The sequence below is a fragment of the Takifugu rubripes genome, chromosome 9 (genome assembly GCF_901000725.2).
Source record: "Takifugu rubripes chromosome 9, fTakRub1.2, whole genome shotgun sequence".
Lineage (NCBI taxonomy): Eukaryota > Metazoa > Chordata > Actinopteri > Tetraodontiformes > Tetraodontidae > Takifugu > Takifugu rubripes.
In genome coordinates this window covers 936,183-957,591 of record NC_042293.1, presented here as the reverse complement: position 1 = coordinate 957,591, position 21,409 = coordinate 936,183, and the positions used below count along the sequence as shown (strand labels likewise).

The 21,409-nt window shown below is 52.0% G+C and overlaps 3 protein-coding genes across 4 annotated transcripts; 2 read left to right on the top strand and 1 right to left on the bottom strand.

Moving 5' to 3' along the window:
* Positions 1-815: 815 nt before the first annotated feature.
* Positions 816-6,043, top strand: e2f4 (E2F transcription factor 4). 2 transcript variants are annotated; one of them, XM_011606831.2, is made up of 11 exons: positions 816-1,252; positions 2,239-2,348; positions 2,513-2,674; positions 2,772-2,815; positions 2,897-2,970; positions 3,050-3,238; positions 3,342-3,417; positions 3,945-4,091; positions 4,242-4,289; positions 4,368-4,409; positions 4,508-6,043. In XM_011606831.2, the coding sequence occupies exons 1-11, from the start codon at positions 1,088-1,090 to the stop codon at positions 4,621-4,623; spliced, it is 1,173 nt and encodes a 390-aa protein (XP_011605133.1). In that variant the 5' UTR covers positions 816-1,087; the 3' UTR covers positions 4,624-6,043. The 2 variants fall into 2 exon arrangements, with proteins under 2 accessions (XP_011605133.1, XP_003967075.2); XM_003967026.3 differs by having other exon boundaries at positions 818-1,252; positions 2,897-2,961.
* A 684-nt stretch (positions 6,044-6,727) lies between these two features.
* On the top strand, positions 6,728-16,898 carry elmo3 (engulfment and cell motility 3). The gene is made up of 21 exons (XM_003966994.3): positions 6,728-6,984; positions 8,890-8,988; positions 9,582-9,622; positions 9,697-9,769; positions 10,148-10,198; positions 10,270-10,439; positions 10,529-10,628; positions 10,729-10,880; positions 10,976-11,054; positions 11,598-11,648; positions 11,746-11,868; positions 12,335-12,457; positions 12,541-12,645; positions 12,741-12,849; positions 12,941-13,077; positions 14,537-14,700; positions 14,915-15,027; positions 15,111-15,215; positions 15,287-15,366; positions 15,446-15,526; positions 15,609-16,898. Exons 2-21 carry the CDS (start codon positions 8,911-8,913, stop codon positions 15,819-15,821), a joined length of 2,148 nt encoding a protein of 715 aa, XP_003967043.2. The 5' UTR covers positions 6,728-6,984; positions 8,890-8,910; the 3' UTR covers positions 15,822-16,898.
* fbxl9 (F-box and leucine rich repeat protein) lies at positions 16,734-21,087 on the bottom strand. Its single transcript, XM_011606829.2, has 11 exons — positions 20,708-21,087; positions 20,438-20,539; positions 20,182-20,316; positions 19,377-19,556; positions 18,713-19,018; positions 18,422-18,638; positions 18,188-18,345; positions 17,895-18,110; positions 17,609-17,821; positions 17,329-17,546; positions 16,734-17,266 (listed from the first exon to the last, which is right to left on the bottom strand). Exons 1-11 carry the CDS (start codon positions 20,759-20,761, stop codon positions 17,128-17,130), a joined length of 1,938 nt encoding a protein of 645 aa, XP_011605131.1. The 5' UTR covers positions 20,762-21,087; the 3' UTR covers positions 16,734-17,127.
* Positions 21,088-21,409: the final 322 nt, after the last annotated feature.

Genomic DNA, 21,409 nt, shown 5'->3' with positions numbered 1-21,409 from the left:
AACGTTCTAACAACAAATTTAATTTTGCGAAATTATTGTCACGGTCCAAAAGCTAGAATCATATATTTGTATATGTATAAATATATAGGTGTTGGCCTACATAGCAGAATTCTAGTTTTGAGAATGTATTGATTAATCTAAAGTACGTTTGCCTTTCGCTTGTGCAATACCTCCCCCTAGTGGTCAAATGTGGTTTGTCTCTCGAGCTGTTTAACTTTTAACCTTCGATCGTTTTTTAAAAAAAACATTTCTTTACCCATTTTGGGTTAGGCTTTTATTAATCGATTTATTTATTTATCTCCCGTGGGGAAAAGCTCACGAGTAAAAGAAATCCTCTTTTTCGAACTATAATGTCTCTACTTTGCATGAACTCGCGCAAACAACTGTTACAACACTTTAAATTACGCTCTTTGTTCAACATTTCTGTTTTTTAAAGCAACATTATGACTCCAAGTATTGCTAAAATGTGTATACGACAAAAAGATACAGGTTTTGTCAACTCCTTTTTTTTATTATTATTATTGTTGAGGGGAAAGCACGGATGTTGAAATTATGTGTGCGTGAACGCGCGCGTGCGCCTGCTTCAAGTTTGAGCACTTAAGGGAGTGTCCAAAAGTGACTCTTCTGACAGCGAAACAAGTATCGTCTTGGAACCCTTGATAAATGCCAAAATAAAACCCCATAGCCACTGGGCGTTTCAAATATACCGATTTAACGCGGCGAGGATCGATATAACGTTTTCACATTTTATAGATTATAAAACTCGTACCGTGTTTTTTTGAATCGGTGCAAGAATTTGCAGACGACCCCTGCGACGATTGAACTGTCCCGTCATACCTCGCGTGGCCAACGGCTCTCTGGCTGGCGAACGCTCGCTCATTGAATCGCCTCGCTCCCCGATCCCTGGGATCCACTGATATTAGGAGGAAACCGGGTCGGACTGACGCCCCGAAACACCCCGATAGCCGCCACACTCTCGTCGGCATTCTGGTTGGTTTACTGCGGCGCTGGGGGATCGCTTTCCTGGACTCGCTGGCTGGGTTCGGCCGGGAAGGCAGGGGGGGAAGTACGAAGCTGGTCCCGAGTGATGATGGAGCTGGAATCGGCCAGTAATAGAGGCGAACTGGGAGCTGTGGGGGACTCGCTGCAACCGCAGACCCCCAGTAGACACGAGAAAAGTCTGGGGCTGCTCACCACGAAGTTTGTGACTTTATTACAGGAGGCAAAGGACGGAGTGTTGGACCTGAAAGCGGTGAGCATGCAGCTCGAAGCCTTTTGTTGTTAGCTAGCACATGTCATTCCGAGCCTGCCTGCCCGGGTGAGGTGCACTTTCGCTAGCTTCCTTGTTAGCTTAGCCCGCCCGTGTGACAGATGTGGATTTTAATGCCCGATCGACGTTTTGACCCTGTAAACGCGCCACCCCGGCTACTTTCACACATCTGCCTTTATGGCGTAGCATGTTCGTGTCTGGGAAAAGTTGGCAAAGTGAGGTTAAAAGCAGCCCTTCGTTTGAAGAACTCCGGCCAACTGTTCGGGCTCTGCCCCCCTGCAGATTCTAAGTTTAAAAAGTGGGTCATCTTTTGTCGTTCCGATGCCGCTGGATCTGCGCACATGGACATTTTTGTTCCTTGGGAGCTCGTCCGCCGTTCCGCGGCATCAACGCCCGGCTTGTGTTGAGCTGCAGGGGCGTAAACGCGCGCTAGCGTGCGGGTAGCGAGCTGCTTTATTCAGGCTCCAAATGCAACTTTTCTGACACCAGAAACTACTTTTAGTTCCCACCAACAGCAATTTGCTCTAAAAAAAAAAACCCCAAAACTAATTCTGGAATTTGTTTTGCACAAATTTATATATTCTAGATTATAACCAAGCCCTTTAATATGTATATTTTAAATTGGTTTCTTCAAAAAAAAACATATTAAAGAATAAAATAATTGGCTTTCCTGCTATTGAGTAAAACTAAGAGTTAGAATTTCACCCTCCTTGGATGTTACGAGTCTATAAATGAGGTCTATTAACTGTTAAAACTCCAGTCATCCGGCTGCTTCGTGTAGTCTTGGTGAAAAATGATATAATATGTGGGTATCGGCAGCCACCGTGTGGTTATCAGCAAGCAGTTGGGCTGAGAAGGGACTGGGGGGAATTGTGGTTGCATTACGCTTGCACTCAGCTCTCCAGTCCCTATTTTTGAAGCGGCAGCGACTCTTAATAAACGTTGTTTTTCTTCCTCTTGTGGTCCAGGCAGCCGACACGCTGGCAGTCCGACAGAAACGACGCATCTACGACATCACCAATGTGTTGGAGGGAATTGGATTGATTGAGAAGAAGTCTAAGAACAGCATCCAGTGGAAGTAAGTCCCCAGTCGGGTGATGGAAGGACTCAACGCTGTCGTATAACGAACGTTTTAGCTGAGATTAGAGACCGTTTCAGCTGCGTTCTGTTAATGTATCGGCTGGAAAGCATCGAGTATCAGAGGCTCAATGTACAACGCCATGCTTTGCTCTTCTGTTTCAGGGGTGTAGGCCCAGGCTGCAACACCAGAGAAATAGCAGATAAGCTGATAGATCTCAAGGCTGAGCTGGATGACCTCGCTCTCAGGGAACACGAGCTGGACCAGCAGAGAGTCTGGGTCCAGCAAAGCATCAAAAATGTCACAGATGACTCCAACAACAGTCCATATCCTTGCAGCTCGTGGTCCAGAAGCGTTTATCCTGTTTTTTTGAGCTACGCACCACACACACACGACTGAAATTGAGCCTTAACACAGTCTAACTTTGGCATACGTGAAGCACGAAGACCTTTGTGGCGCTTTCAAAGGTGGGTTTTTCTAATTGTGGTTTAGTCTGTCTGTGTCCTGACAGTCCAAGGTGCTCACCACCCTCCCTCCTTTATCCCCAGGAGACACCCTGCTGGCAATCCGGGCTCCTATTGGTACACAACTAGAAGTTCCCATACCGGAATCTGTAGGTTATGTGAGCTGCCCGTGTGGTCCTGCCCCCTCATCCAGCCGCCCTTGTGTCACGTATCACAGCGGGCTCTCGTGTCCTTTAGATTCCCAACGGGCAGAGGAAGTACCAGATCCACCTGAAAAGCTCGACCGGTCCCATTGAGGTTCTACTGGTCAACAAAGACCCATCCAGTGCCTCCCCAGTTGTGCTGCCAGTTCCCCCCCCAGATGAAATCCTCCAAAGCCTCCCAACGCCAGCGCTGACGCCGGCCTCCCAGCCCTCCGTGTCCCAGGTCTGTCACGTTTTCTACTTTTGTTTTCCAACCGACTCTTCCGCCTCGCGTTGACTCACGTTGTCCCGTACCCCCCCCCCCCCCCCCCCCCTTCACCTTTCAGGTATTGAAATCAGCCGCAGCAGCTTCTGTAAAACCCGCCCCCGTGGCCGCGGCCATCCCGCCGGTCCCGTCTACAGGTAGGAATCAACGGACTCACGGCGCTTTGGTTCTTAACATTATAGTAGAGTGTGTTTATTCCTCTTTCTTTGTTAGAGTCGATGATGGTTCCATCCATCCTGATCTCCTCCTGGAGTTCTGATGGTACCACTGTACAAACGAGCCCGTTTCTCCACTGTGGGATCTAGGAAGTTAAGGTTATTGCTTTGGAATTAAGCAGAAAACGGGCAATTAAAGGGGCTTAAGCGTGGTTATTGATATTAAAGGGACTTAAAAAGAGTGGTTTTATATGTACCGTGTGGCTCTGAGCCTCCTAGCTGCACACATGTTTACATTAAACGCTGGTTAAAGTGGATTGTTTTAAAGTGACGAGGTTCACTGGGGGAATTTCTGCCCACGTTAGCGTTGGGAGGGTCAGTGCTACCCCTGTAGCCGCTGGTTTTGGTGTCCAAGGTCGGGCGATTCTGATTCTGACCGGCCTGGACTCCAAACGGAACCGTCCCTGCCGTGGCGTGGCGACATTTATCGCTCGTCTCTCCGGTTTCAGACGCCCCCAGCAGCTCGCCTCTCGCTCCAGCCACGGAGACGCCGGTAGCCGCCACTCAGCAGCTCCTGTCCTCGGCCTCGTTGGACGGATCCGCGTCCTCTTCAGCTTCTGCCGTGTTTGAACCGGTCAAGTCGGATCCCTCCGAGTGTGAGTGCTGCACGTTGCAGCTCGTTACGCGCGTGTAATTAATCTGTCAACGGCTTTATTATTAAACTACGGGAGGATTCAAGCCTGAGGAATCCTGCAGCTCACTGTTGTGGCTCTGTGATTGAAGTATCGCTGTGCTTTCTCCTCCAGTGTTGGACTTTCCAAAAGAACTTTCCGACATGTTTGATCCCACGAAAGGTAAACCTCCTCCTGCCCATGAGCGGCGTCCTGCTGCACATTAAAGAATCACCTCTCCTCTCCTTCGCTTTCCAACAGAGATCAGCGGAGACCTGTTGGAGGACTTGATGTCATCAGAAGGTGAGTTTTGCTCGTCGGAGAAAAGGCCTAAAAGCGCCCAGAGATGGGATCCGCTCCCCATCCCAGCGTCTCATCACTTCCTGTCGGTTCATTCCCAGTCTTCTCGCCTCTCCTTCGTCTGTCGCCGCCACCCAGCGACCACGACTACATATACAACCTGGACGAGACGGAAGGCCTGTGCGACCTTTTCGACGTCCCCATCCTCAACCTCTGACCCCCGGTCGTTGGTGTTTGGCCTCCCGGAGGAAGGCCGGCCAGAACCAAACATTCAAATTAGCTATTTTTAAGGAAACCTGGGGGGAAAACAGAAGAAGTATATTTTTGGATTCATATGTATTATAGTTGTTTATGTATCGGCTTTCCTGTGTGAGTGTGTGGATATTCAGTGTCTGTGTGTGTGTGTGTGTGTGTGTGTGTGTGTGTGTGTACTCGACATCTCCAGCAGGGGGGGACACATTACGACAACCGTTTCCTATCAGGTAAAGAGTGGTGGCAGAGGAACAGAGCTTCCATCACCCAGCAGCTGCTCCTGCGCCACCACAGTCCATCTGTGTAATTATGTATCGTCCTCATGTACATAGAGAATATATATTTTGTATTACCGGCACACAAAACGATCACCCGCGAACGAACCCGCGTTGGTGTGGAGCCGTAGGTGTCGCCGATAGACGAAAGGCAGCGGGGGAAACGGGCGCTGCACCCCTGAGGTGGCGTTGGTCCGGATCAAACTGGTCAGTGTGGGAGGCGTCCACTAACAGCCTTTGGAATGTGGCAACGGTACCTGAACGCTGCCTACTTCTTCTAGAACCAGCTTTTGACCCCTTCTCCATCAACCTATGTTGACCTCTGACCTTTTGGATCTTGGAAATTTCTGTCGGCCCCGTGTCCAACAGACGTGTAGAATTTTATCCCACTTAAATTCCCGTGTGTGGTTCATCTGTTTCAGTTCTCCTGTGTATTATAGACACCGTTGTACTCTGCTCTTTGTATGTACAAAGGCATGTATGTATGTGATGTGTTTTTACTAAAGCGCTCATTATAGACACGACACCATGAGAAAAAATTCTTTTGTATATTTGGCACTGATCTTTTCTTTTTTTTTCATGTTTCTGCCCAGAAATGCTACCTATCTCCATAAATTCATTTGCTTTGTCATCGTTAATGTATATCTGCTTTGTTCATATTTCACAGCCTTTAATGTCCTGTGCTTTTTTTCCCCTGGTTGACGTGCGTGCGTGCGTGTGTGTGTGTATACAGCCTTTGCTGTATATCCCTCGCTGTTGCTTGTATAGAATAGCATTTATTTTTATACCTATAGTTATATACTACCACCAACTGGGACGTAAACGTCTCGGTTTGGCCGTTTATCCGCAAACCTCAATGCTTTATCTTAAAGGAAACCCTGGTGTCATCATTGCACTTTACATCACTGGACAGAAAACTCACTCATCTTTAGAGGACTAGTCCGTGCAGGGTTGTGAGTTTGCCTAAACCTTCAATACCGTAGCCAGGGAGAGTGCGTGTGTGTGTGTGTGAGAGAGAGAGAGATTGAGTGGAACTGTTTTTAACAAGCTACCAAGTTGTTGAGGTGTTAATGCATCGCACCGCAGAAAATAAACTTTGGTAGTATCTGGTTAAAGACTACATTGGTCTTGTTTTAACACCGGGCAGTCATCTTTATATGAATGAAACCACACGAGTAGATCAAAACATTCACTTTTTCCAACATTAAAGAAGCAGGAATCTCTTAACGTTGGGCTTGGATCGATCTTGTTCTCCTGGGTAATAGGAGTAATCTTGTATTAAACCGTAGAGTTTAATGCAAGATTCCCCTTTCAGTGGAAAACCGATGGGGAAACAGCGTAAGCAGAAATTTAGTATAAAGTCTAAATTTAACCTGAGCTTTCCGGGGTTGATGAAACTTGGTCTGCGATGTGTCGGCGGTGACAGATTTCATACCGTGAGAAAATGCTGTAAATGGGCAGATACAGCAGGGGGCGGCTATAACCGCTCCTAGTTTGAAGCAGTTCATCTTTTTACTTCTTGGAAATGTGGAAAGTAAAGTAGGTTTGGTTTAGGCTAAAGTGGCCTGTGTTCAAATTTCAAAATAAAAGCTGCAGCACACGGAAGGCGTTATAAATCGGGGGTTTCATGAAAGTACAGTCATGACAACGTCAAGATAAAACCTTAAATCAAAGCATGGATTTCAAATAAACATCATCATTTGATTTGTCGGTGATTTATTTGTCGGCAATTCTTCGAACTATAACCGGAAATGTTTTATTTTGAAAGTCGTAACCGGAAGCGGGTCCTCTAAATATGCTGCTTTTGATCAAACCCGAGTAAACGAGTCTTACCAACCCGGAACTTTTACGCTAACTAATCTTTCCTGAGATCTAAAATCACAGGGAGTTTTCTGGCCAGAGTTCGTGAACTCGAAATGTGGCTTTTTGAGTAACGAAACTTCGGCCCGAGTTGGCGTTTTACGGGAGAAACGGGACTATTTCCGATGTTCGTCGCTCCAACTGCGCTGGTTCCTGCAGGACAGTAGCCTCGACTTGTCTTCTCCAACCAGGTAGGACAGAACCGTGTGTGTCGGGGGGGGGGGGGGACGCTGCTTTAAACCCTCACAATCTCTCTAAAACACACACCCTTGCTACAGGTGCTTCCAGCCGTATGTGAGTCCAGTTAAGGTTTTAAGTATCACCTTGTTTCCACCTTCGTCATTTAGCTTAAAATGACAGTTTTGGAAATAATACGGACGAAATGCGATTGTTTGATTTATTTAATCCGCGCGGAAAGAATCAGCCACTTCACCCAGAGTGTGTGTGTGTGTGTGTGTGTGTGTGTGTGTGTGTGTGTGTGTGTGTGTGTGTGTGTGTGTGTGTGTGTGTGTGTGTGGGGTACCATGTCAGGTTAGGAATTTCAGGCAGCTGAGAGCTCTTCCCCCTACACTTACACACACACACACACACTGTGCACTGGGGGTCTGTGAGTCCAGGGGGTCTGGAACACACACACACACACACACACACACACACACACAGTCTGCAGCCTAACAAAGGGGCTGCTGGTTTGGAGCTTAATGAAGCAAAGTGCTCGTGGAGCCACTGAGGTCCTGACAGCTGCTGACCACACTGGAGATTCTAATCATTCATTTGAAGCTCCCCACGTCCTCAAACATGCGTCCCTCTGGACAACTGGGAAGACGTGTCCTGCTTGTCCAACACGTAGAATCACCTGTGTGTGTGTGTGGGTGTGTGTGTGCAAACACACACCTCTGTGTTGGGGGTGTTACTACTCTTATGAGGGCCTGTTGGAAGCTCCTGTTTGTTGGAGACAGTCTGGACATGTGGACATTTTTGAACACGCGTGACGTCTCGGGTCTCCCCAGGTCGCCCGGGAAGGGGCGTGAACGTGTCTTCAAGGGCGGTGTTGAATATTTTGACCTTTTCGTGTCTTATTTTCCGGTATTGTGATGACTTTCGGCGAGATGTGTCACCACATGAGTCAGCGCTCCTGCCGGTAAACGAGCTGCGTCTTGTCCTAATGTAAAGGCAAGAATGTCAACGCGTCCAGAGACTTTTTCCCAGCGTTCCCAGCTTTTTCCCGGCGCCTGGAGCGTGCACGGGCAGGTCGCGGAGCCTCGTCCCCCCCCCCAGCCCCCGACGCCTGAGCCCAAAGAGGAAACCCGCCCTGATAAAAACCGCAGACATTTATTTAGCGAGTGTCTCACAATCACGCCGTGCTGATGAAATATTCATGCTGCTGCTGAGGGGGACATCTGGGACGCTCCGCTCCACCTGCTGCTGCCCCAGCTGCCCCCTGGGGGGGCAACACTGGGGGCTTTTAATGCTACTGTCAAGTCGCACTTTTCTAAAGTGTTAGTTGTGCTGTTAAAAAGAGGTGAATTGTGTTATTGTGTGTTCTGTTCATGTGATTGAACTTTAACTCTGAGGGTTCAGAACCGCGGTCCTGTCTGAGACGCGTCCTCGCCGGGACCTCCGTCCCGCCCGTCCGTGGTACCAGAACAGTTCTACCCTTGACTCCAACACTCAGCCGGCCTCGCGCACACGTGAATCAACCGGAGCCGTTCTCCTCCGTCCCAGATGTGCAGAAGAATGCAGCTGCATTGGTTTCCCAGTGAGCAGGAGTGGGACTGGGAATGGGAATGGGGGGGGGGAGGGTCGGATTCAAAACAACCGTTTCTTGTGTGTCCTCGGGGAATGAGGGCCGTAGAGGAAGCGTGGGTGATCCGTGCACGAGCGTGAGAGTCGGCCGCTGACACACAGGCCTCGTTTGTCGGGGGCTTTTATTGGGCCGCGATAATGCCCGACGGAAAAGCCAAAACAGTGATCCTCAATAGGTTCCTCGCGGTTTAGAAGGTCCTCTTTGGAATTCCTGGCCCCAACTTTGGATTCCTACTCGGGTCGGATTCATTAAACGCTGTAACGCGGCGGGTTTCTCTTCTGTTTAACAGCTGGATCGTGGTGAAGCCAAGATGCCACAGCAGAAGGACATAGTGAAGATAGCCATCCAGATGCCTGGGGCCTTACCTCAGCTCATACAGCTGGACCAGGTAACACACACGCACACACACACACACACACACGAGACGCTGGATCCCATCAGGGTGTCTGTGACACCGATACAGCTCATTCGGGGAGGGTGTGAGTGGATGTGGGGTTTGCCAGCCTGGGGGTAGAGCGGCAGAAGCCCAAATTGAAGGTTTCACTATGGCGTAAGTATCCGCTGTGCTGTTTCCTTTCTCGAGCGGCACCAACGGCTTTCGGGGGTGTTGTTGCAGGGTGCGTTTATTTTTCTGTCCCGAGCCCGGCCAACCCTAATAAACACATCTGATTGGTTGACCTTCCTGGATACCACTAATAACAGAGCCGCCACACTGGGTCCACCACAGGACCAGAAGCCATTTTGACTGGTTCACCACTAATAGCAGGATAGCCCAGAGTCAGACGGGGAGGTCGTCTGGCTCTTTATTTCAGAAGGATCTGGCCCCCGAGGGTGAGGTTGCAGACAACAGCCAGAGAGAACACACCCCCCCCCGAAAGGGAAAGCAGACTGCGTTCTAAACCTGAAAGCATGCGTGCAGCAGGTGTCTCTTTATAGTCGAATGGCTTCCGTTTCTGACTGTTTTGGTGCCTCCGTTCACAGAAAAAGCCTCTTTCTGCTGTGATCAAGGAAGTGTGTGATGGGTAAGGAGATATTAGCCGCAGCACCGGGGTCTCGCCCACCCTCATTAATGTTCTTTTTCTCTGCTTCCTGCCAGCTGGAATCTCCCCGGGCCCGAGAACTACGCTCTGCAGTACGCCGACGGGGTTCAAACATACATCACCGAATCGGTGAGTTTATTCGTACTTTAAAGATGAGCTCGCACGATGTCACGTGATCACACGTGTTTTATTGTAGCAAACGAAGCCCGCGGGGTTGGGCAGGTCCGGTCCTCCACGGCGGGGTCCGGGCCAGGTTTTCTGTCCAACAGGTAGACGACACTTTCACCTGGGGTTCCGCTTCCCTTGATGAAAGCCGTTTCTACCAGGTGGGACGCGACCCGGCGTGAGCGCGGCGTGGTCGGCCACGTCCGGGGTCATGGGGAGGGCGCACGTATGGGCGAAGGCCACCCTGGATTGGTCGGCGAGTGTCGTCATGAGCAACGCAGGCGCCGCGGTTTGCTAGCATCAGTCCTCCATTTTTAAACGTGTCTTCTTGTGCGTCTGTAGAACCGCCTGGACATCAAGAACGGCTACATTTTGCGCCTGACCAAGGCACCGGTGAGTCTGCATCAGGCCCCGTCGAAGCCTCGATGGAGCCCAGAAGCCTCATTTCGTGCGTTCCGCCGCAGGGCCGCTGTGCTGAGGACCTGTACAAGGGCATCCAGAGCTCGGACTCGGGCGTGCGCTGCGACTCGCTGAAGGAGCTGGCCAGCGTTTCCACGGACGTGACCTTTGCGCAGGAGTTCATCAGCCGAGACGGACACTTGGTGCTGGTCAAGATCGTGGAGGAGTCCAACGAGTGAGTCCCCCCCCCGCGGAGGAGCTGTGACGGCGTCCTCCTCCATTCTGCTTGACTCTTACGTGTGTTTAAACGTTTGTGTCTTTCAGGAGTAACGTGATCATGACCCACACCCTGACCGCCTTCATGGAACTGATGGATCACGGGATCGTTTCCTGGGAGAACCTCTCGTCTGTCTTCATCAAGAAGGTGTCGAATCTTTCCCTCCTCCTGCTTCGTTTTCCTCATGAAAGCTCGTGTTCTCATCTTCTCTCTCCCACTTCCTGTTGTTTCCTCGTTGCTCTCCCAGATTGCCGGCTTCGTTAATGCCAAACCTGCCGATGCCTCCATACAGCAGGTGTCCCTGGACATCCTGGAGAGCATGGTGCTGAGTAGCCATGGTCTGTTCCTGCAGGTCAAACAGGAAGTAACGATGGAACGGCTCATCGCCCACCTCCAAGTGTAAGCGCCCGTGTCAGGAGCGGTTTTGTTGGCCGCCAACAGTCCGAGCGGTTGTTTTAAAAGCCCCGACTGTTGCCCTTCTCCTCCGTCCCCAGGACAAACCAGCAGATTCAGACCAAAGCTATGGCGCTGCTGATGGCGCTGCTGCAGACGGCCGGGGACTCAGACAGACAGGTGCCGCCGCTGCGTGTTTCTCACTTTCTGTTTAATCAACTTCCTCTTCCTTCTCCTTTTATTTTGAGCGTTCGTGGTGTTTCGGTGTGCAGACTTGAACCTTTTGTGCCCTTTGTGAATTACGCTCATTTCTGTAGCGTCGGTGCGGGGTGACTTAGCACCAGCGGGGCAGCGGTGCACACGAGCCCCCCGCAGGGCCGCGTCTCTACCATTTCCCCGTCAATCTTGGCTTCCCTGCAGACAGATGTGTCTTTCTCTTCCACGGTTCTGCTCCTGCTCCTCTCATTGTACCAACAGTCACAGCTCCGTCATTCAGCCCCGTCCATTTCCTCTCAATCGCTCTTTGTTCAGCATTCTTATCAGCAAATTATTCTTGAACAAGGAGAGGCTGAGTTACAGACGCATGTACCAGCAAGAGAGGGTTTTATCATAGAGGTCAAAGTCCGGCGAGCTGAGCCCCCATCGCGCTGTTGCCGACCCGATGTCGCCACCCGGTGGCGGAAACGCGCAACTGCGTCAACCGTCTCTTCTCTGTCTTTCCAGGAAATATTTGCATTCATGAGTAAGAAGAATCTCCGCCAGTACATTTACAAAGTAACGTTGCATTTTTAAATTAATTTTCCTTGTATTGCACATCATATAAATCGCAGTGGTTTGGACCATTTATAATTGTAATTGTGCTGTTCTTCAGAACATCATCCACAGTTCTGGCTCCGTCCAGGACGAGATGGCCCACTACCTGTACGTCCTGCAGTCCATTACGTTGAACCACCTGGAAAAACGCATGATGGTGCCCTTGGACTGTTACAACCAGGTGAGCCCCCCCCCCCCTCCACAACTCAATTTTCCATACATGTAATTCTAAACCAGACCAAACTGGTCCGTGCTGCTTTATTCTATCCCACATTAAATTAATGATTGTGGTGATGCCGTTTAGGTCATAAACAAAACATATAGTTGTACTGTAAAATGGACAACTGCTCTAGCAATGTATGCGAGTGTAACCAGCGTTAACTGGCTGTCTTTTACCTTGAGGAGATCGCCATAGCAACCACACCAGGCAGTTACCTATTACAGGGTTTGAGCTTATGATTTTTCTCACCTTAATTGTTTTCCTGATAATCTTCATTTGAATCTCCCTCATCTGTGCTACATAAGAGAACAAGTTCCCTTTTTAGACACAAATATCGACATTTTCACGATTATCCCCTGTGTGTTGCCGCTGACTTTTTATCCTAATGTGCGACGCGTTCCCACTTTTCTCCCTCCTCCCTCTGCAGGAGCAGCGAGACGTCCTTCACGGTCTACGCCAGCTCGCGTTCGAATGCGAGAGCGAGAGCAGCCTGAGCCACGAAAGGCGCCGCTCCCTCTGCGCCAAAGAGTTCAAGAAGTTGGGCTTCTCCGTGAGCGCTCTGCCGCCGTCGCCCTTCTTTTGCACCTTTATATCTGTGTAGTGTCGTCACAGTAACGGCCCGTTTCCTTCCAGAACAACAGCAACCCCGGCCAGGATTTGGTACGAACCCCCCCGGGTCTCCTGGCTCTGGACACCATGTATTATTTTGCCAGGCGCTACCCCGACGCCTACAGTCGGGTGAGCTGGGCGTCTCTGCTGCTTTTTCAGCCCTTTCAAGAGGACAATAAGAGCAGGATCTCACCGGGACTCTCTTTGTTCGACTCTTTCCCCAGTTTGTGTTGGAAAACAGCAGCCGAGAAGACAAACACGAGTGTCCCTTCGCCAGGAGCAGCATCCAGCTCACACTCATCCTCTGTGAAATCCTTCGTATCGGAGAGACCCGTGAGTGGAGCCGTGTCCTGATCAGCTGCCCGTTTAACGGCCTGAAAGCCTTGATGTGACCCCCCCCCCCTCTCGTTGCCCCTGTCCGCAGCCTCGGAGACGGGATCGGACTACCACCCCATCTTCTTCAACCAGGATCGGCTGCTGGAGGAGCTCTTCTGCGTCTGCATTCAGCTTCTCAACAAGACCTGGAAAGAAATGAGAGCCACCCAGGAAGACTTTGACAAGGTCAGTGAAATGTGGCATCTAGGAACGGGATGGTGGGGGGAGGGTGTCCTCACGGAGAAGCCAGGGGCCCCCCTGGAGTGTTCTCTGCTCCGTCACACAGGTCGGTGAACCAGGCGAAGCTTTGACTCTTTCTCTGTGTGTTGTGATGCTAATTGTATCTGGTCCCGTGGACCCCAGGGGTGTGTTACGTGCACCACTCTCACAGGTCAACCGGTGCTTCGGGAGGAGGCTTCTGGTCTGGAGGAGACGCGGAGAGTCCAGCCGAGCTTAAGGGCTTTGGTTCACCATCACGACCCAAAGTGTTGGCCCCACGCCCGTAAATCTCTCTGACCCTTCCGCCTCCCGGGACCGGGACCAGAGTCCCGCTCGCCAGACCGGCAGAGCGTGCCTTTGTTTGATTCGCCGCCCCCTACCCAGGGTGCTTTAGGGCAAGGACAAAGGGGCATTAGGGCGACAAAGAGAAGCCTGGTAGGCAGCAAAAAAGGCAGCGCGAGAAGGAAATGATGGAGACAAAGAGTCAATCACCCGAGCTCAGAGGAGCCGAAACCTAAGAAATAAGTGGCGCTTTCCTCCGTCCAGTCGCACGGGCGCGTTTGTCCGTCCAGCCGCGGGGACGCCGCTCGCCCGCCTCCCACACATTTAACACAAGCGCACGTGCTGCCTCGCTTCAGGCCCCCGTGGACGGCTGCCAGGCAACCATCCGATTGGCCGGAGCGGCTCAATGACAGGAGGGGTGGGAGGGGGGACGTGTGGGGGCGTGCATGTGTGTGTGTGTGTGTATCAGGGTGTCTGTTTACAAAACACACACAGGCCTTCACCTCCACTGTAGGCGATCTGTGATCAGGGTCTCTGCCCATCATCCTTGTGTCTCTGACTGGTTTAATTGGGAGAGCGGGGAGAAATGGAGGTAAGGAGCATCTTTCTTGTTGCCTTTGGGGGTGAATATCTGCTCTGTTCGTTTAGGAGTAAACCAGGCGTAGCGGTGAGATCACGCAGCTGGTTGGGTCCCTGATTACCGGGATCCAGAGTCACCGGTTGCACAGTTTCACCCTAAAAGTCTCGATTCCATCCGGTCGTTGCTTTGGTGCTTCGGTCTCCTGAGTTTAGGCGTTTCTAACGGACCAGAGTGGGGCTGGGCCCCGGCCATCTGGACAGAACCGCGCTGATTGACATGATTGCTGACGATCAATGTCGCTGTGAGAAGAGCGTTTGTAGGTCAGCGGGCGCAGACGTGGATTTGGTTTGATAGATTGGTCTGTTCCAGCGATGCGTAGGGAACTATGGATTTTAGATTTAAGCTCTTGTTGCACTGTGTAAGGTCAACGCTTGTCAACAACGCCGTCGTTGCTCGGTCTGGAGGATCAATTCCCAACTCAGAGTTCAGTCATCCCCTGCCTTGCTCACCAGCAGGTCCAGCTCATCCGTCTCAAACCCTCCCCCTTAAATCTGGGCTCCGCAGGTGATGCAGGTGGTGAGGGAGCAGATCACCAGGACGTTGTCCAGCAAGCCCACGTCCCTGGAGCTGTTCAAGAACAAGGTCAACACGCTCAACTACAGCGAGATCCTCAAGCTGCGGCAGACGGAGCGGCTGCACCAGGAAGAGACTCTGGCTCCGCCCGTACTGTGAGTACGCCGTCGTCTCCGTGGCGACGTTGTATCGGCCATAATGTGAACGCACGGGGAATTCTTCAGCATTGTTGTGGGGAAATAAAAGCATGGCAGAGCTGATCAGCAGTTCTGCTGCCCCCCCCCCCCCCCCGCACAGTTATTGTTTGCCCCTAAACGCGGCGCCCGTGGCGGCGGCCCGCCCACTCAGCTCTTTTTGTCACGCTCGCAGGGAGCTGAAGGAGCGTCTGAAGCCGGAGCTGCTGGAGCTGATCCGCCAGCAGAGGCTCCACAGGTTGTGTCACGGAACCACGTTCAGGAAGATCAGCAGCCGGCGGAGACAGGGTGAGCGGGCGCCGCGCACGGGGGGAGCGACCTCCGGGGACGCAGCCCCGACCCGCCTGAACGCCTCTGTGGTTGTTTTCCAGACAAACTGTGGTACTGCCGCCTATCGCCCAATCACAAGATGCTTCACTACGGCGACTTGGAGGACGACGTGGACAACCCGCCCATCGAGACGCTCCAGGAGAAGAGTGAGTTGAAAGCCGGGCCGAGCGCGGACCCGAGCCGAACCTTTTCTCATGTCCGACCGTCTCGTCCTCAGTTCCCGTGGCAGACATCAAAGGCTTGCTGACGGGAAAAGACTGCCCCCACATGAAAGAGAACAAAGGCAAACAGAACAAGGTGGGCGGGGCGGCGTCTCCTCGGGTACCGCGTGTGTCCACCTGCGCTGGGTTTGACGTCTGGCTGTGTTTGTCCGCAGGAGGTGCTGGACCTGGCCTTCAGCATCACCTACGATGTGGAGGAGTACAGCCTGAATTTCATCGCTCCCTCCAGAACTGACGTGAGTCTGCAAAACCCTCAAAAACCACAAACCCGGCCCCGGGCGGGGACGTAGGAACGTAACCCGGCTTTGTCTCCGCCAGTTCTGCCTGTGGACGGACGGCCTGAACGTCCTCCTGGGACGGGAGATGAGCAGCGAGTCCATGCACAGCGAGCTGGAGATCCTCCTCTCTATGGAAATCAAGCTCCGCCTCCTGGACCTGGAGAACGTGCCCATCCCGGACAGCGCGCCGCTCGTCCCCAAACCGCCGAGCAACTTCAACTTCTGCTACGACTTCAGCCAGACGGAGCAGTAGAGACCTGCCAGACTGAGACTAGCGTGCGTGGACGTGTAAATACGTGTGTGTGTGCGCGTGTGTGTGTGTGTGTGCGCTGTGCTTTTACGCACTTATTCCTTTAGCATGTACTCCAAACCCTGGCAGGTTCTTCTGGGCCACCGGGTCTCCTTCAGCACAGGAGCTGCTGCAGACGCGGTACTTTGGTTTTACTGCTTTTACCGTATATTTCTGACCATCCGATGTGGTTTAGGGTCCACGGAACGTCTCTGTGCACGAGCAGCCCGGTACATTTGGAGGCTGTAACCTTGGTTTTTCATCATTAGGGTAAATACGTGCGGTAGAGATGGTTTTAGCTTCTGTGGCTGTAGGTACGCTGCTCGTGGACTTCATCGTGGTGTTTTTAGCCCAGTTCCTGGATCCTTTTATCGGCTTCATGGGCCGTAACCAAAGAAGAACCTAGTCTGACCCAACGTCCTCATCGGGGTCTCGACCCGTCGTTGGTTTTAGGTTTCTGCAGAGGGAGAAACGAGGAACGCCACGTTCCTTCCGGCTGGGGAACGGGGGCGCCACAAGACGACGTTGGTCTTCTTTCTGCATGTTTTTCAGATGTCTTTTTTCTTTTATTACAGTGATCGGGTCGAGTACCGGGCGGGTTTTCCTTATCTGGCATTACAAAGTGACGTATTTGACCTCATTTTGGAGTTAGAACAAATGTGTTGCAATGCAGCGCCGAGAAATCATGATTGAATTTTAAGAATTGATCCTTTTGATGTGTTTGGCAATAATGTGACGTAGTTGGACAAGAACTGACAGAAGCCGTCGGGTTTCGTCTGACGACGTGGCGCTCCACGACTCTTTAGGGTACCGGAAAATCCTGTGGGGGTTTTGATGACCTCACAAACGATACAGCAATAAACACAGTAGCCAAAGTTTTCTTTCCTTCTGTTTTAAATCTTTTGCTTTATTTCTTAAATATGAGCCAAAAGGTGACTTTTCTCGCACGTTTCAGTTCAACTTCCGTGGTTATGAGCTTAAAAGGGTTAGAGTCAATGATTTTGACTAGTTTAAAAGGGTATTAAACGCACTTGTTGCTTCCATCAAGAGCATCTACTGATCCCTAACATGAGTTGGTGACAGGCGTTAGAGGAGGGGGGCGGCAGTAGCTCGGTCTGTTGTGCGGCTGAGCTGAGAAGCAGAAGGTTCCTGGTTCAAGTCCCAGCACAGACAAAACTTGGAAGGTGTTCTGGTAGCAGGGGGAGGTGCCAGACCCCACAAAACAGAGAGATTACAACAAAGTAATCCAGTAGATCCCTTGGTGAAGTGGTCAGACTGAGTAGTGGAGACTCTCCAGGAAAGGCAGCTGTGACTGAAGGAAATCCACCGTGGTGCTGGCGATGCTTCTGCACCTGGAAACGTCCAGCGTTCGGAGACGGCCGCAGTGCTGCAGCAGCAGGAACAGGGACCTGGAGGGGCGGGGTCAAAGGTCAGAGAGAGGATGGTCCAGAGGCCACGTGGGGGGACTCACCTGTCAGTCACGTTGTCACAACAGGAGAGGTAGAGGTGCTGCAGCCGGTGGAGGTGCGGCGCCGCCTGGGCGACCCCGCGGTCGCTGACCCCCGGGCAGTAGCTGAGAGCCAAGCTGGTGAGGCTCCGGCAGTGCCGCGCCACCGACACCAGGCTGGCGTCGGTGATCTCGGTCAGCGCCGTCAGGGATAAAGAGCGGAGGTCGGGGTAACGCACCACCTGCCCGGAGACGCAGAGCCGTGATATGTGGACTCAGCCTGAAGGCGACGCCGCACACCCACCTGAGTGATGCTGCTGTCGGTCAGCTTGGGGCAGGCCGAGAGGTCCAGCTCCTCCAGCCTGCTGAGGGCCAAGAAAGACGCTCCGGGGTGATTCCGGAACTGGTCCAAGTCGTTCTGCGTCACCACCTTGGGCCGCTCCTCAAAGGGCAGGCGAGGAGGCTTGAAGAAGCCCATGATGCCAAAGGTCCCAGTGAACCGCGGACCCTCGTCCCCCTGTTGAGCAGCAACAGAAATGACGCTAACGTTTAGCCGTTTCTTATCCCCCCCCCCCCCCCGTCAGTCTCACCATCTCCTGCTCAGCGTTGTTCCTGGTGGCTTCTGCCACGCCCAGCAGCCCACAGTCGGTGATTTCCTTGCACCTGGCGAGCCGCAGAACCACAAGCTTCCGAAGGTGAGCGGCGATGGAGCACGCCGACAGGTCGGTCAGGTTGGCGCAGGACGTCAGGTCCAGCTCGCGGAGCGTCTCCCCCAGGTGCCGAGTGAAAGACAACACCGCGAAATCCTGAAGAGACGCAAGGAGCAGCTCACTCTTTTTTTTTTTCCCGCCCCGGCACAGGGCGCACCCAGAACGTGACTCACCCTGACGTAGATGCAGCTTTTGAGGTTCAGGGACTCCAGCTGCGCTCTGGCAGCGCCGGAGCAATTTAAACCTTTGATCATCTCCGTCCCGCTGATGTGCAGACACTCGGACAGGTTCAGGCTCTTCAGCGTCGTCACCGACAGCAGCTCGGCGACACCTGCGGCCCACATGAGGCCCCTCAGCGTAAAGAGGGGGTCCAAAAGGACTATTGCGGTTGATACGAGGACGAGCACCTTTTTCTGTTATCCTCCAGTCGCCGGAGAGCGAGAGGTGCGTCAGCCTCTTCAGGCCGTGTGCCGCCGCCTCCACGGACCTGTTGGTCAGCTCGGTGCAGGCGCTGATGTCCAGTCTCTGCAGGGCGGGCTGGTGCTTCACCAGAGCCTCCACCGAGTAGTCCGTTAGCTCCTTACAGCCATGAAGACACAGCTCCTCTAAAACCAAACCCTGCACCTACAACACGGTGGCATTCAAAGTCTAATTATTTCACAAAATAGAGACACGACTGCAATCTGAAGTATCCTGACCTGTGCGATGGAGCGAAGAGATTCTGGACTTATGGAGGTTCTGCTCAGGTCCAGAGCGACCAGAGTGAGCTTCAGCTCCGTCAGCAGCCTCCGCAGGTTCCTCAGCGACAGCAGCGCCGACGAATCCTCCACGGCGCCCACCGGGCAGCCCCGGTACGGGTCGAACTCGAAGGCGATGTGGCACCCGGCTAACGAAAGGCGGCGGAGGCGCGGCGTGCAGCCGGTGAGGCGGTTGAACGTGAGGTCGGAGAGGTAGCGAAGATCCGACAAATCCAGCTCCTCCAAACCGGACAGGGCCAACCGGACCTGCAAGGGAGGCGCAAACGGAGGGATCAACGTCGCCTCGGAGACAAGAGTGTGATGATCCGTTTCAAACAGGAACCACTTACGCTTTCAACTGCATAAACACACACGTTCAACATAAAACACAATGAGTTTGGAAGGGGGGGGTCACATTTGGGGTTTTAGGTGCACGGACAAAGGCACACGGCTCTGATGCTAATAACCTAGCTAAAGCTAAATGTTGCTGCGCGACTACAGCAACATGTGACCGAGGCCCTAACTGGCCTCCAGGCACTCGTGAGAAGCCACATGATGCTAACTAAAGCGCTAAATGGAGCCAGAGGCATCAGAGCGGAGGAGCATGACGAGCTATCCAGAGCACCTGCCGCCGGTGTTCCTCCCTGGAGAGGAAAGCTCCAGACATGAAGAGGCTGTCCAGACCCCCGAGGTCCAGCCGCCGGAGGGAGGTGAGGCACGGGAGGAGGGCCAGCAGAGAGGCCTCGGCGATGCTGCTGCCGGGCAGGGCCAGGCTCTCCAGCTTTGGTCCCAGGCACGCACCCACCTGAAGAGAGGTGGACGGGGAAACGTTTAAAGAATAACAGTCTGAAATGAAGATGGGGAAGTGAGGCGGAACAGTTGGGCGATAAGGCTGAAGGGAAACAATGGAAATGGGATGTGGGACACGATTTCTATAGCAACCCTCATTTTAGGCGGGGTTCTCCTTCCAGTTTCTATCACTTCTAGGCAACAAAAAAGCCCACAGTGTTCTGTAATTAGTGTCATTAAGTTTTACAGTTGAGCTGACCTTTGGACCGTGATGTGACAAGTTCGGACTCCTAGTCAGCATCATTGCTAGATGATTAGCATACACCCAAGTGATAGAATGCTATCGATGGTCATCCAGAGGCTAAAAGGTGTGAATACGGTCGAATGAACTGGTTATTACGAAACCAAGAAGCTAAACTAACGGCTGGCAGTAAGTCAGAGAGGACGCGTGTGGCAGAGGAGGTAAATGGAGCCGTTATAGGAGAGCAAAGGCCGCAAAATGAAAGCCACGTTGTTGTTTTACTCAACCTAACTTCCTAAACTCGGATGGTCCGGCGCTCTACTCTAGCCTCTCCAGTCATCCTTTCAACCATCGTCGAAGGCAGGGAAGCGTTTCTGATCGTCACGATCGTGTGTTGCACCTCCTGAAGCAGCAGTCTGGACATGCTGAATCCATCCAGCTGGCTGATGCTTAGCCTGCAGCGTGACCTTCTCCCAAGGCCCCGGATCAGCTCCAAGGACGAGGCGGAAGCTGGAAAGCTGAACGTAACATTCCTCTGCAGGAAGGAGAGCAAACACGGGCTCAACCCAGGCATTCTGAAGACTGGTTTACTTTTTAGATTTGATCATCCAAATGTATGATAATGTGATGTGTGACTCCTGTCTGAAGTGATTCACCTGAAACTGAAGATCCTGACTAGCATTGTACCACTTGCGGCAAACCAGTGAAGCTTCCTTTCTGTCCGAGCTACGGAGAAAACTCAGGATATAAACTACCACCTGCAAAAAAGAGATTAGAATCAAGCATTTTACCGTCCGATGGGACTTGATTTGAGGCTGAACGTCTGCACAATGTAGGACGTTATTACAGGAAGTGTTGGAGGACGTACTGTCAATATAAAAGCGTCCTTTTCTTAATGAATACATAGAAATCGGGGTTTGTCTCACCTCCAGAGGCAACTCAGGGGCTTCTACAAGGCTCTCTCCATCCCAGTCTTCCATCTCAGCTCCCCTCCCCGCCTCATGAAGGTCTCGGTCCGCCACAGGTGAATCAAATCACTAACTTTAGCTACCTGCACTACTTAAAAGTCTTCTGCGTCGGGCTTTAAGCTAAAATGCTAGCGCGTGATTTTTGTTTTCCGGATCACTAGTCGATAACGCTGCTAGATTTAGGATAAAAGGCAGTAAGAGAAGACCCTCCCCGTGTGTTTTCATCGAAATAAGCGACCTACGACAGGTTATTGATTACTGCTTCAGTCGGATGAGGGAACGTCGGCGCATAATTCTGTCGCCGCAAAGCACCATGGGAAGCGTAGTTTTAGTGTGAGGTTTTGATTCCCGGAAGTTCGAATTGGACGGTCGGCGTTTTGATTTATTCTAACCCTGCTATTATTTCTTATCAGTATGGTAAAACTGTAGTTTGTAGCTTTTAGATTGCATGTTTTAAAATGAAATATAAATTCACTTTCAAACAATAGTATTAATTATAAACGATTTAGTTGGGACTCATTGGATACAGTTCAGTCTTCCAACCCTCAGGATTTTTCCATTGTTCCTGCCAGCTGCGCCCCCTCCTCAGTCTACTCAACTCACCTGTGCACAGCTGCCTCTCAGCACGTGCAACCAGCCTTGCGTCCTGGCTGCCTGTGA